The sequence below is a fragment of the Echinops telfairi genome, unplaced genomic scaffold (assembly GCF_000313985.2).
Source record: "Echinops telfairi isolate 266 unplaced genomic scaffold, ASM31398v2 ScPeMD7_7458;HRSCAF=8496, whole genome shotgun sequence".
Classification (NCBI taxonomy): Eukaryota; Metazoa; Chordata; class Mammalia; order Afrosoricida; family Tenrecidae; genus Echinops; species Echinops telfairi.
In genome coordinates, this window is record NW_022111358.1 from 29678033 (window position 1) to 29690322 (window position 12290).

A 12290-nucleotide genomic window follows, 5' to 3' on the forward strand; every position below is an offset into this window, starting at 1 on the left:
GCCGAGGGAGGGGAGGGGACTTGGCGCCAAAGTGGGGCCTTTGGAAGAATCCGGAGTGGGGCTAGCAATGGGCAGCAGGAGATGGGTCAGTAGAATAGGGAGCAGAAGTGGTGAGCGATGGTGTGTGGGGTTGGGTGATGGCCAGCGGAATCGTGCCCTCCTGCCGGATGATTTCAAGCATGCCAGGGGGCCAAGCAAGAGGGTGCCTAAGACTGAGAGATGACACTTTCAAGGTGGAAGGAGACAGGAGATGTTCTTTGTGGGTCGGGGAGGCAGGGTTGCTTTGAAGAAGGGGGCCCTCGAAGGGGTGGAGGCTACAGGAGGTCTACCTACATTAGTGTCAGAGCCCTGGCGCAGGTTGAAGGTGAGGTCCCGGGGCAGGCCAGCCCGGAAGGCAGCGCCATACTCAGGGTAGAGTCTCAGGACCTCGGCCAGCCCTCGGCTGCTCAGCTGCTGCAGGCCACAGTAGGTCAGCGCCTTCACATCAGCGCTGGTCTTCAGCACGCAGCTTGGGCCTGCCCCTGACCCCGCCTCAGGGATATCTGCCCCAATCAGGTCCCCCTTCCCTGTGGGCAAGGGATGGGGACAGTCAGCTGGGGCAGAGGGACCACGAGGGTATCAGTAGGAGGTGGTCAAAAGGGATCATTGTCAATGTGCTGGAAGGATGGTTGAGATGGGCCAATGGATGGGACCGGTGGAAATCATCAGTGGCTAATGACGGATGACAGGGTTGGGATACTGTCAATGAGGACATCGGTGGGGCTGGAGGAATGATCAATGAAACGAGATGACCCATAAAGAATGATGAAAGGGGTTCATTAAAGGACAACGGTCCGCGGCGTGTTGGGAGACAGTCACTGGAAAGGGGCTGACAGGGCCTTGAGAGGGGGGAGGTCAATGGGATTGGGGGGCAAGTCACAGGGAGTGGTCAAACAGGGGACAGTAGGAGAGTGGAGGGACTGAGAAAGAGTCCTCTTAGCTAGAACTCCAGGTCTCTGCTAGGAATTTCCCATTCCCTAGTCTGCTGACCATTCCCAAGGCCTCGGGGGAAGGTTCTGACATGGGGAGTGGGGGGGACCCTCACCCAGGATGGCCAGCACCGTATTGTCTCGGAGCACCTCCAGGGAGCCAGAGCAGACGTAGTAGTGTGCCTGCAGGGCATCTCCACGGCGTAACAAGTATTCGCCCGGTGCGCAGAACGAGGTCTTGATGTGCAGAGAGAGGGCCCGCAGGCAGCCCCTGCTTGCTGCTCCAAACAGTGGTAACTGCAGGATCTCCCGATTCAGGTGCATAGCAATGTCAGCTCTCAGCTCGTCTGGGAAGTCACGCAGTAACTGCATAAGGGGCATAGGTCATTCTGGCCATCCCCCTGCCGCTGCTACTTGCCTCTCCAAATGTGTGGAGCTGTCTTCAAAGAGCGAGAACTCACTGACTCTTTGCTTGGAAGTCACCCATTAACTTTCAGGACAATGTGTAGGCCCAGCGAACGCCTGGCTATGGGATGGCCCTCCTAACCCAATCATCAAGGGCAGAGACTAGAAACTCCTCACTAGCCCAGGTTCATAGACCCTCGGCCCCTCCTTCTCTGAGTTCTCTGACTACTCCATTCCCTGGGCTCCTCTTGGGAAGCCTACACTCCTCTCACTAGCCCAAGCTCCTAGCCCCTCGGCCCTCCTAGCCCATGCCACTCTCAGGCCCCAAATCCTTGCAGAACAAAGTTTAAGCTCAAGGTCACCCACAAGAGGGCCCTGCCTATACCCTCCCATCCCTGTTCCGGAAAGCTCCCTGCTACTTCCTTTCCCCGAGCCTGCCTTCCTCTTCTGCGCCAACACGTCAAGACCTGGATCCTTGTTCCTTCTGCCTGGCACGACCTTCCCTTGGTGGACTGATTTCTACGACCTTCCCAATGTCCCTTCATCTGGCGCCTCTGGGCCCCCACTGCACCGACACCCCTCCATTACTGCCCTTCTCACTCCTCAATGATGTTTACTTGTCTGCCTCCCTCGCCAGACAGGGGGCTCCCTGAGGGCAAGGGCTGAGTGTATCATCCGAGATCCCAGCAAGCGACGCCCGTGCCCCCGGATTGCACAGAGCCACGGGGCTGGAGTTAGGATGGCATGAGCCGGGGGCGGGGGGCTGGCCACTACCTCGTTGGCGTCGATGCCACTGTTGACGGCCCACGTGGTCTGGAAGTACTCGAGCATGCGCTGTTTGAGCGGCCTGGGCAGGTGGTGCACGCGGATGAAATCCTTGAGATCCTTCATGCGGCTGTGGTAGAGCGAGCGGCGCGAGTACATGCGCTGGATGATGGCCGTCACGTTCCCGAACACCACGGCGTGCATCAGCGCTGCGGGAAGGGCAGATGCGGGTCAGGGGCTGCGGTGCCCTGGCCGCCACCCCTGCTCCCAAGCCCACCTGGCTGGGCTGGGGTGTGGCCTACAGAAGCACCAGACCGGAGGTGCGTCTTTGGTGGCCAGCCCCCTTGGGTGGGGAAGTGGCAGCGGTCATGCCCTGCATGGATGCCTGCGTGAGCTCTGGCCCTGGTGGCCCCTTCGCCCTCCCTGGGCCCCGTGGCCGGGTGCGCGCGGGGCGCAGCGGCCCAGCCTCACCGCCTATGAGCATGGTGCAGATGGAGAAGATCTTTTCGGCGTCCGTGTTGGCGCAGACGTTGCCGAAGCCCACGCTGGTGAGACTGCTCAGCGTGAAGTAGAGCGCGGCGATGTAGGCGCTGCGCCGGGAAGGGCCGCCGGCCGAGCCGTTGACGTAGGGCACCTCCAGCCGCTTGCCCAGCTCGTGCAGCCACCCTGGGGGTTGGGCAGAGGGTGGAAGAGAACCAGGTTTCCCTGAAGGGCCAGTCCTTGACCTTGAGCAAGTATTTCCGGAGGCTGGTGTGCATCAGCAGGGTTGGCCTGCAGCCTGGGGCTGGGCCTGCCAGTGGACGGCACAGTGACAGTTGCTATCTGGGATTACTGATTGGTCAGCGAGTCCTTTGAGTTGAGATTGTTTTACTGCGCATTTCTTTGACCCAGCCAGCCATGTGCCCAGCACTGTGGAGCTCACAGTGTGTAGGGGAAAGAGGGGAATGATCATTAGGGATGGGAGATGGCCTTCAGGAAGGTGCCCTGGAGCCTCCAACAGAAAGACTGGAGTTCACCCAAAGGTGACTTGGAAGAAAGGCCTGGGGCTCTATCAAATCAGCCACTGGGAGCCACCTCCCCCCTCTCCTGTGAAGTCCAGGTCTCCCCTGACACAACGAGGTCGATTGGACTGGTTTATCAACTTTCTGAGGAACCATGATAGGTTAGGGAGTCCAAACCCAGCCAGATGAGCCCTGGAGGGGTAGTGGGTTACAAGTTGGGCTGCTAACCACAAGGTTATGGGTTCAAAACCAGCAGCCTCGCCTTTGGAGAAAAGCAGGGTCTTCTCTGCCCATAAAAACCAACAGTCTCAGAAACTCACAGAGGCAGTTTTACCATGTCCTATAGGGTCATTGTGAGTTGGCATCGACACAGTGGCAGTGAGTTTGGGGTTTTGGAACCCAGCTGGAGCCGGGCCAGTCCTGCGGTTCTAGGACAGATGTTAGTACCCATTGTCTAGTGACTCACAGCGAAAAGAGCATGACTCACAGGCAGAGAAGAGCTGCCAGAACCTTTACAGATGCAGAGGGCCAGACCCTGTGCCCACAGAACAGCCCCATGGGCTGGAACTACCAACCTTGCGGTGAGCAGCTGAGTGCTTAACCACTGTGCCACCAGGGCTCAAGGAGGGTCTCTTTAGGACGGGGACTCTGGGCTGAGACTACAAGGAGCAGGAGAGGAGACAAAGGGTGGTGGGAAGGGAGAGGCCAGGAAGAAAAGTCCTCGTTCAAAGGTCAGCAGGAGAAAACAGTACATTTGGACCTAGGAGGGAGGTTCGGGGGCTGCAGCCCAGGGGGCATGGGAGAAAGGGCACCAGGCGGGACTCGGGGGTGGGGGTGGGGTGGTGGTGCAGCGCTATATCAGGGGTGGAGTTCAAGGTCCGAGCAGGCCAGCACTGATTCTCAGAAGACCCATTTGGCTGGGATATGGAGGTAGGTGATGAGAAGTGGTCAGGGAGAGAGGGGGGAGGCTACTGCAGAAGCTTCGGTGTGAGGATTAGGGGGGGGTGCAGTGGGGGCTGGGGAGGAGAGGGGTGCACATGATGGAAGAGGGGTGCACAGAGGGGAAGCAGAGAAGGACATGTCAGGGACACTGCTCAGGATCTGACGGGCCTTCCAGGAGGACATTGAGGGCCTGGCCAGTGGGAGGTACAGGCAAATGGGATTGATAAAGGAGAGGGACAGGACACCCCTCCTTCAGGGCTTTCGTTTGTGCTGCTCCCCAAGGGCCACCCCCCTCGGTGTGGTGTTCTGACAGCCATTGCTGGCTTCCCTGCTCGGCTGGGCGGTGGCTTGTCTTGGAAGGCGGAGGCCTTGGCTGCAGATCAGCACTGGCAGTGCCGATCCCCACGGAGCTGAGCGCAGGTTTGTGGGGCATTGGAGGAAGGGGGGTGGGGGTGGGGGCGGACACGAGTGGAGGCCTCAGCTTGGGCATGTAGTGAACAGGGCAGGCGGCCTGGGGCTGGTGTCTCACCAATGTCCCAGAGCAGCGGGTCGTTGGCCTCCATCTCTCGGCGCCCGATCACGTACCAGACGCAAGCCATCCAGTGGGCAAGGAGTGCAAACACGGACATGAGCAGCGTGAGCACCACCGCGCTGCACTGGGAGTAGCGCTCCAGCTTCTGCAGCAGCCGCAGCAGCCGCAGCAGCCGCACCGTCTTCAGCAGGTGCACCAGCGAGGTCTGCCGGGGAGCAGGGAGGGGGGCAGTCAGCGGGCACACTCCCTCACAGTCTGCGTTGTCACCCCCCCCACACTTGCCCCATCGGAGACCCTGCAGCCAGGGGAGGCTGCAGCAGGAGAAAGGCCCTGCTGTCCTGAGAAGGAGAAGCCCTGGTGGCACAGTGGTTACATTTTGGGCTGCCAACCCAAGGTCAGTGGTTCAAAACCACCAGCTTCTCTGAGGCAGAAAGACGGAACTTTCTACTCCCGTAAATCAGGGTCCCCCGATTCATCAGAGTAGCACAATTATAGTTATGAAGTAACAACGAAAATAATGTTATGGTTGGGGGGGGTCACCACAACATGAGGAACTGTATGAAAGGGTGGTGGCATGAGGAAGGTTGAGAACCGCTGTCCTATAGGATTGTGCGTGTGTGTGTGTGTGTGTGTGTGTGTGTGTGTGTGGATCTGAATTTACAGGATGGCCAGGGACTTGTCTGCAAATGAATGAATTAAGCCTCAGAAAGGTTCATGACTTGTCCAAGGTCACGCACCAAGAAAATGATGGGCCAGGGGCACTAGGTTTGACCAACAACCTAGCCTGTTCTGTGCTGGAGTGCCCGTGGCCTCAGGTCAGACCAGAGGCAGGGGGACAGAGACCAATCTCTGAAGAGAGCCCTGCTGGAAGCACCCCATAGCTTGGACACAAACAGCTGTGAACAAGAGTTGGTGGTGAAGATGGTGGCAGTGCCCAGGCCCCTCTCTGAAACATGGAAGAATTGGAACAAGCCTGTGAAGCTGGAGGGGCAGGGACTCTAAGGGGGGGGTGGCACTGCCCCCTGTGGACCAGCTGCAGGTGAGAGTCAGGCCCAAACATACAGAGGAGAGCGAGAGTGAGGGCTGAGGAGGCCTGGGATGGGAGTGGGTGGGAGTTCTCTGTCCTTGTAGAGCTGGGGCGGCAGCTAGGGGTGGGGGTGGGGGTGGTGTTGATGGAGCTAACAGCCTCTAGCAAAACCAAACCAAACTAAGCCCACTGCCAACGAGTCAATTCTGACCCATATTGACACTATAGAATAGGGTACAGCTGCCGCTATGAGTTTCTGAGACAGTAATTCTTGATAGGAGAAGAAAGCCTCGTTTTTTTTCTCCCATGAGCTAGCTGGTGGTTTTGAACTGCTGACCTCGCAGTTTGCAGCCTAACTCATAATGACTATGCCACCAAGGTTCCTAACAGCCCCTAACAAGGATCTTGTTAATACTGACTGGTAGTCTCATGACTACTACCATTCTTACCATGATATTAATCGCTCAGCGAGCACCTCCATGTTGGGGGTGACAGATGGGCGTATCTTCTCACAGAGGCGTCTGGGCTGGGGGCTGGGTGGTGGAGTGCCTGTGGAGCTTGGTGTGAAGGCCTTTCACTGACCTCCCTGGGGCCTCCAGGAGGCTCGGTCCTACACTGCACCCAAATCCCCTGAAGTCAATTTCTCCACTTTGCGGTGAAAGCTAGAAAGGAGCTGATCCCCCACCAGGGAGCCTCTCTGGGGCGGGATGTCTGCACCCAGCTCCCAGGGCTCCTGGTTCAAAACAAGAGATCTGCACGGCTTCTTGCTGGCCCCTGCCCTGGGCCCTCCTGTCACACTCCTCAGGCTGGTGGTCTCAGGCCTGCTCCCTCAGTCCCACCACTGGGCCAGTGCTTGCTCATCTCCCAGCTCCGCTCCGCCTTCCTCTGCCCACAGCATTGGCCCTCATCTCCTCTTAGGCCAGGCCAGCCCCCCAAGCACCCCTGGATTCCTGGCAAGCAAGGTGGTGTATGGGAAAGAATACCAGACAAAGAGAATGGAGATCTGGGTGCTACTTGCTAGCAAGTCACTTAATCTGTGTGTGTGTGTGTGTGTGTGTATACATATATACATATATATACATATATGAAAAGCAAGGGGTTGGGCAGGTCAAGAGAATCTCCTCCCAAAGGGTTACTGTGAGGCTCCTAGGTGATGCTGTGCGTGAGGGAACTTGGGGGGCTGTCAAGAGCACTAAAGGCACCAGGCGAGAAGGCCAGGGGTTCCCCTGCAGTTCCCTAGTTCACTGGGGACAGTCTGGTAGGCATAGACAGGGGTGCTCCCAGAGACAGCTGGAACTTTGCTTGGAATGGCCGGAGCCTCAGGGCAGACACACATATATGCACGTGTGTGGGAGCTCGCACACACGTGTACACAGTCAGGAGAAGAGGCCCACAGCCTGTTGGCGGCTAGTTAAATCCGGCTACGTGTAGGTGGTTTCCCGGTATAGCTGTGTGGCAGAGAGCGCGCACAGGGAAACGGCTCAGGGGGCCTGGGGACACAGGGTGGGGCAGCCCGACCCCGGCCCTGGGTGCAGAGCGGAGCCCCTGAGGGCCCTCCTGGCAGAGCCCCGGAGGACGCAGGCCCAGGTCCGCTCTGCCTCCGAAGCCTCTCCGGTCTCGCCTCATTAGGCAATCCCAGGATGCGCTCTCTCCTCTCCAGCCAGCCAAGCCCTCCTCAGTGCGTAAAGTCTAGCTCTTGTCCCGCCTCTCTCTGGAACCCTTCCCAGACCACCCTACCCTCTGCCTCCATGCCGGATAGATTTCCAATCATTTTTGCTCATACCTGTGTGCCAGCCTAGAACGCCAAGGCCAGCTAGCTCTGTCCAGCCCCAGCCCCAGCCCCATCCCAGCAGCCCCTCGGCCCCCCTCCCACTTTTCTGTTCCTATTATCCCTGTCCCTGCTCCGGCTGAACCGCTGGGAGGCCCTGTTGTGGTCCCTTTCCCCGCCACGCAGTGACCGTGCCCCACACCGTGCTTTGCAGACAGCTAAGTGCTCATCCGTTGTTTGTTAAATAAAAATGTGAAAAGTACCACTCATTTGGCAGCAGACCAACACCGCCTTTTTTGTCTCGGTTTCCCCTGCAGAGTGTGAGCTGCGCACAGACCCTGGCGAGCCTGCCCAGCAGCGCCCAGCAGTGGGCGGGCCTGGCCCACAGCAGGTGCCAGATAGGCGCTTGCAGACGGACCCATGGGACGGACTATTGGGAGATGGAGAAGCCCAGCGAATAATCGGAAAGGTTGCTACTCGGCGTGGAAGATGCGGCAGCCTGCTTCTCTAACAATGTGTAGCCTCGGACACTCTGGGGGGCAATTCCACTCTGTCCAGTGGGGTCGCTGAGTCAGAATTCGACTGGAAGGTCGGAGGTTAATGGAAGATGGGAGTCCCTGAGTGGTACAAATGGTTAAGTGGTGCCTGGCTGGTCAGTGAAACTCTGGAAGTTCGAGTCCACCCAGAGGCACCTCAGAAGAAAGGCAAGCCTTTGAAAACCCTCTGGAGGGCAGTGCTGCTCTGATACACAGGAGGGGCCGTGAGGTGGGGTGGGCGTCATGGGGGGTACCGTACGGACGTTGGGGGGATAGGTTGTATGGTGGGACAGGGTCACTCACCACGGTGATGTTGAAGATGTAAAGCAGGTCAAAGGGCAGTGCAGCGATAAGGTCCACGAAGAACCAAGTGGCCAGATAGTGGAGGCCAATGGAGCGAGGAGCAGAAACGACTTGGCCGGACTGGGACACATAGGTGGTGCGGAAGTTCAGAATAATATCTGGGGGTGCAAGAGGCTGTCAGTGAACTGAGCGGGCAACAGGCCTTAAAACCCCACAGTGGAGGAGGAGGCAGGGATGGGGAGCAAGGGGTTGGCTTCTGGCTGGTCCATGGAGGAGAGAACCTCCAAGACAGGAGGCAGTGAGAGCCAGGGACCACTGGGACCAGACTTCAAGACTCAGACACGGATGAGCCTGCAGGCCAAGGACGGCGCGTCCCCCGGGGCACCCGCCAGGACTGACCCAGAATGAAGAGCACCTCTACAGCAATGTCGCTGACGAGCGTGTGTCGGGAAGTGATGGGGGTGTCGTCATCGCCCGAGAAGCAGACGTTGTAGGGGACAGTGACCGCAACGTAGAAGGTGGCGAGGAGGATGAGGCCGTCCCAGACGGCCTTGGGGATGCTGTAGTGGAGGAGGAGGCAGCGGGACCCCCCCACAGAGGCCACCTTGTACTCTGGCACGGATGGCTTTGGTTCGAACACGTTCTAAAGGGAGAGGGGTGGTGGTTGGGGACTCATGGAGGAGAGAGGGGCCAAGGCTGGGGTAGGGAGAGGCGGGGAACGGGGAAGAGGTACAGGGGGCCCTGCAAGGGCAACCATAAGAGGAAACAGAAGGTGGAGGACAAGGGTTCAGAGGCCGGCACCCGATGTACCCCTGTGCTTACCATGCCATCTCCCTCTGAATCAGTCATGGTCTTGGTAAGGGGCTATTTACAAGCCTGACCTGCTCCTCCTTAGGGTATGTCAGGCATATGCCCTAGCTTGGGGGAGGGCGCTCACTAATGCCCCCTCCCTGAATTCCTCCTGGGTCCTGAGGGCACACTGAAGGGTGGCTGTGTCCCAAGGATAAGAGGGGGCTGGAATGGTCAGCTCTAACACACTGCTCAAAGGGTTAGCAACAAAATGCCCTGGCTTAGGCTGGGTCCTAAGAAGAGATACACAGGTCTAGGTGCTAGGCTTCCCACCTCCATGGGGGATCTCTCCCATTGGGCCATAGCGGCTTGTAATGCTCCCCTTCTGTTGTCAGCCCATCACCGGGGGGTGGGTGAAGTAATTGCTTCGATAGCCCCACCCTTGGGACATTATAAGAGCAGAAGGTCAGTCACGAAGCCAAGGGAGGTGTGATGGAAGGAGGCCTTCGGGACTTGTTGGGATGGGGTGAGGCTCACGTTATTGGTCTTCATGCCTCCCTGGCCCTGGCGCCCAAAATGACCAGTCAGTCGGTGTAGGACGGTACGGCTCTGTCTCCTGGCCGACCGAAATTTCAAGCTGGGTCCCCTCCTGCCCAGGGAGTTTTCTGTTGGGAAGGAGAGTGCGGAGATGAGTGGGCACAGCCTGTGCCCGTGGGCCAGGGCCTCTAAGGCCCTCTTGCCTACCACTCCCCCAGACATGCCGTTACCATGATTACTGTCCCCATGGCCTGTCGAGGAGCCCAGTCCTGGGCCCCCACGCTGAGTGATGTCCTTGAAGGAGAAGAGGAATAGCACCACCTCTCCCATCTCATTCTTGATGGGCAGCATGTCCAGGAGGCACCAGAAGGCTGAGCCTATAGGCATGGAGAGAGGGAGGGGAGGAGGGCTGAGGCCCTGGTCCCCCTCTCGTCCCAGTCCGCTGAGTGACCAGACACTCACGAGCAAAGATTCAGAGCTGGAAGGAACTCTAGAGACTGCCAGCAGTGATGGGAAACTGAGGCCTAGAGGGGTCCAAGGACACCCCGTCACAGAGCCAGCTTGTGGCAGTGTGAGGGGAACACCCAGACTTCTTCCACCATGCCAAGTGGCCTCTGGGGTTTGGGCACGGCTGGAGGGCAGGCTGGACCCCTCACCATCCTTGCGATAGAAGCAGATTTCAGTCCGGTGCTCCTGGTGGCCCTCCAGGGCCTTGTGCAGCCGTTGCAGGGCGGGCTCGCTTGTCTCCGGGCCGTAGAGGAAACGGCAGCTGCAGGTTTTCTGCATGACCTCTGTGCGGCCGTAGCCGGTGAGCTCACAGAAGCCGTCAGAGCAGTAGACGATGGGGAAGCCCCGTGGGCCCTGAGCGTTGGCCAGCAAGAAATTGCTGTCTATGGGCAGAAGGAGTCAAGGTCAGGTCAAGGCCAAGCATGGACCTCAGCTCTCAGGTGGGCAGCACTCTTCCCCAGCTGTGGTCAGAGGTCACAGGCTCCCGGGTGGGTCCTGGACCTCACTTCTGAAATGAGAGTAAGAGAGAGAGGAAACAAACAAGGGCCCCAGGGTGGCCCAGAACCCAGGTGGGGATGATAGAGGGATTGGAGAAGGCACCCTAAGAAGTCGTGTGTTTCCTCGCCTGCCTTTAAGCTGGTGAGCTCTTACTGTAGGCGGCAGCACGGCTCTGAGCAAGAACAAGGCCCCAGAGCCCGCCCACCCCTGCCACCCTTCTGTGACCTTGCATAAGCTGATGAAGTCAGGTGCCTCAGCTTCCCAATCTGTAAAGTGGGAGCTAAGAACAGCATCTTCCTCCCAGGGTGGCTGACAGCGAGGGTCACCCGGGCTCTCCAAGTTCTAGCACATTGCACAGCACAGAGAGTCAGAACCAAGACCCTCTCCGATGGAGAAGGTGCAGTGAGCCTCCCCAGTTCACACAGTTGTAAGACACCACCCGGTCATCCTGTTAGAGTGTAAGTGATCGGGACCCCAAAGGCAGAAATGATCCAAACTCCTATGTATGGAAGGAGGGAGACCCTGAGGAGCAGGGTGCTCATCCCGTTTTTCAGGGAAGGCCCAACCCATTAGCACTTTTCCAGCGAATGGCAGGGCCCTATCCCAGTGTTCTAAGTGTGGTTTAGTAGTAACCTTCAGCGAGAGAACCTGAACTGGACCCAGTGGGTGGGAGGGGACAGTAAGGCCCCTAAGGGTGGTCTAGGGACAGAGATGGGGCCTGAGACACAGCCAGTTCTGGGGGGCTGGGAAGGATGACTGTCTGGAGGTGGAGGGACTAACGGGACACTGAGGATACCCGGGAGGTGCTGGGCTCCTTCCATCCCAGGGTCTGTTGCCCCAGCGACAGGCGCTATGGAAACAAGGGAGGTGTGTATGCTCGGAGGGTGGGGAGGCGGGTAGGGCCCCCGGTGGCTCGGTTTCCGCCCTCGGGTACCGCTCCCCCACCCTCCAGAGCTCTTCCAGGGTTCCTTAGTGGGGCAGGGGGCCGATCTCCCCACGCCAGGGTAGGCAAAGGGAGTGGTGCGGGAAGAGGAGGGGAACGAGGGATGTGGCTGTCCAAGGTGCTGAACCAGGAATCCAAGAGAGGGTGGGCGAGCTGGGAATTCCCTCCATCACACAGAACGCCCTCTTGCCAGCCTCACCCTCCGCAGGCACAGGCGCCCCCACGGGTTCCGATTTGGGACTCGCGTGACCTGAATCCAAGCTGGGTCTTGCCCAAGAATGACCTTTTCTTTTCTTTTTTTCTGGGGGGACGGGGGCTGGAGTCGTCTGGGAGTATACTCCAGGGCGCAGGGTCACTTCGTCCCACGCCCAGGTCTGGGATGCCCCCAATACGCTTCCGACGGCGCTCTGCCGGGAGTGGGCGCCTCCCAAGGCCCCTCCTCCGTCTCGCCGCACAAAGAGCCGCTCTTCCCCAGAGTCACACCCCCTAACCTTGGACCCCAGTGCTCCCAGCCCTTTTCCCGCCTCCCTTCGCCGGGCGCTCCCCCAGCGGGCGCCTCCCCTCCTCTCACGCCGCACCCAGGCTCTCCGCAAGTTGGGGTCCCCGAGTGCAGACTTGACCGCCGGCGTGACCCCCCAGCCCTAGCCCCAGCCCCACTCACGCGTGCCGTCGAAGCGGGTGGCGATCGTGTCCAGGAAGGTGTTTTGCGGGGCCAACAACCCCTTCATGACGGGCATGGCCCCGGGCGCGGGTTCGAGGCGCGGCGCTG

The 12290-nt window shown here is 59.1% G+C and overlaps 1 protein-coding gene across 1 annotated transcript in view; it reads right to left on the reverse strand.

The window, feature by feature from the left end:
- KCNH4 (potassium voltage-gated channel subfamily H member 4) overlaps positions 1-12280 on the reverse strand; it is an 18221-nt gene extending 5941 nt beyond the window's left edge. The window contains exons 1-11 of the mRNA XM_004707174.2: positions 12183-12280; positions 10230-10463; positions 9804-9950; positions 9574-9701; positions 8647-8890; positions 8248-8405; positions 4611-4818; positions 2610-2804; positions 2148-2347; positions 1085-1334; positions 334-566 (exon numbers count right to left, since the gene is read on the reverse strand). Of these exons, the coding sequence (XP_004707231.1) occupies positions 334-566; positions 1085-1334; positions 2148-2347; positions 2610-2804; positions 4611-4818; positions 8248-8405; positions 8647-8890; positions 9574-9701; positions 9804-9950; positions 10230-10463; positions 12183-12258 (2073 nt within the window). The 5' untranslated portion in view covers positions 12259-12280. The remainder of the gene's footprint in view (positions 1-333; positions 567-1084; positions 1335-2147; positions 2348-2609; positions 2805-4610; positions 4819-8247; positions 8406-8646; positions 8891-9573; positions 9702-9803; positions 9951-10229; positions 10464-12182) is intronic.
- Positions 12281-12290: the final 10 nt, after the last annotated feature.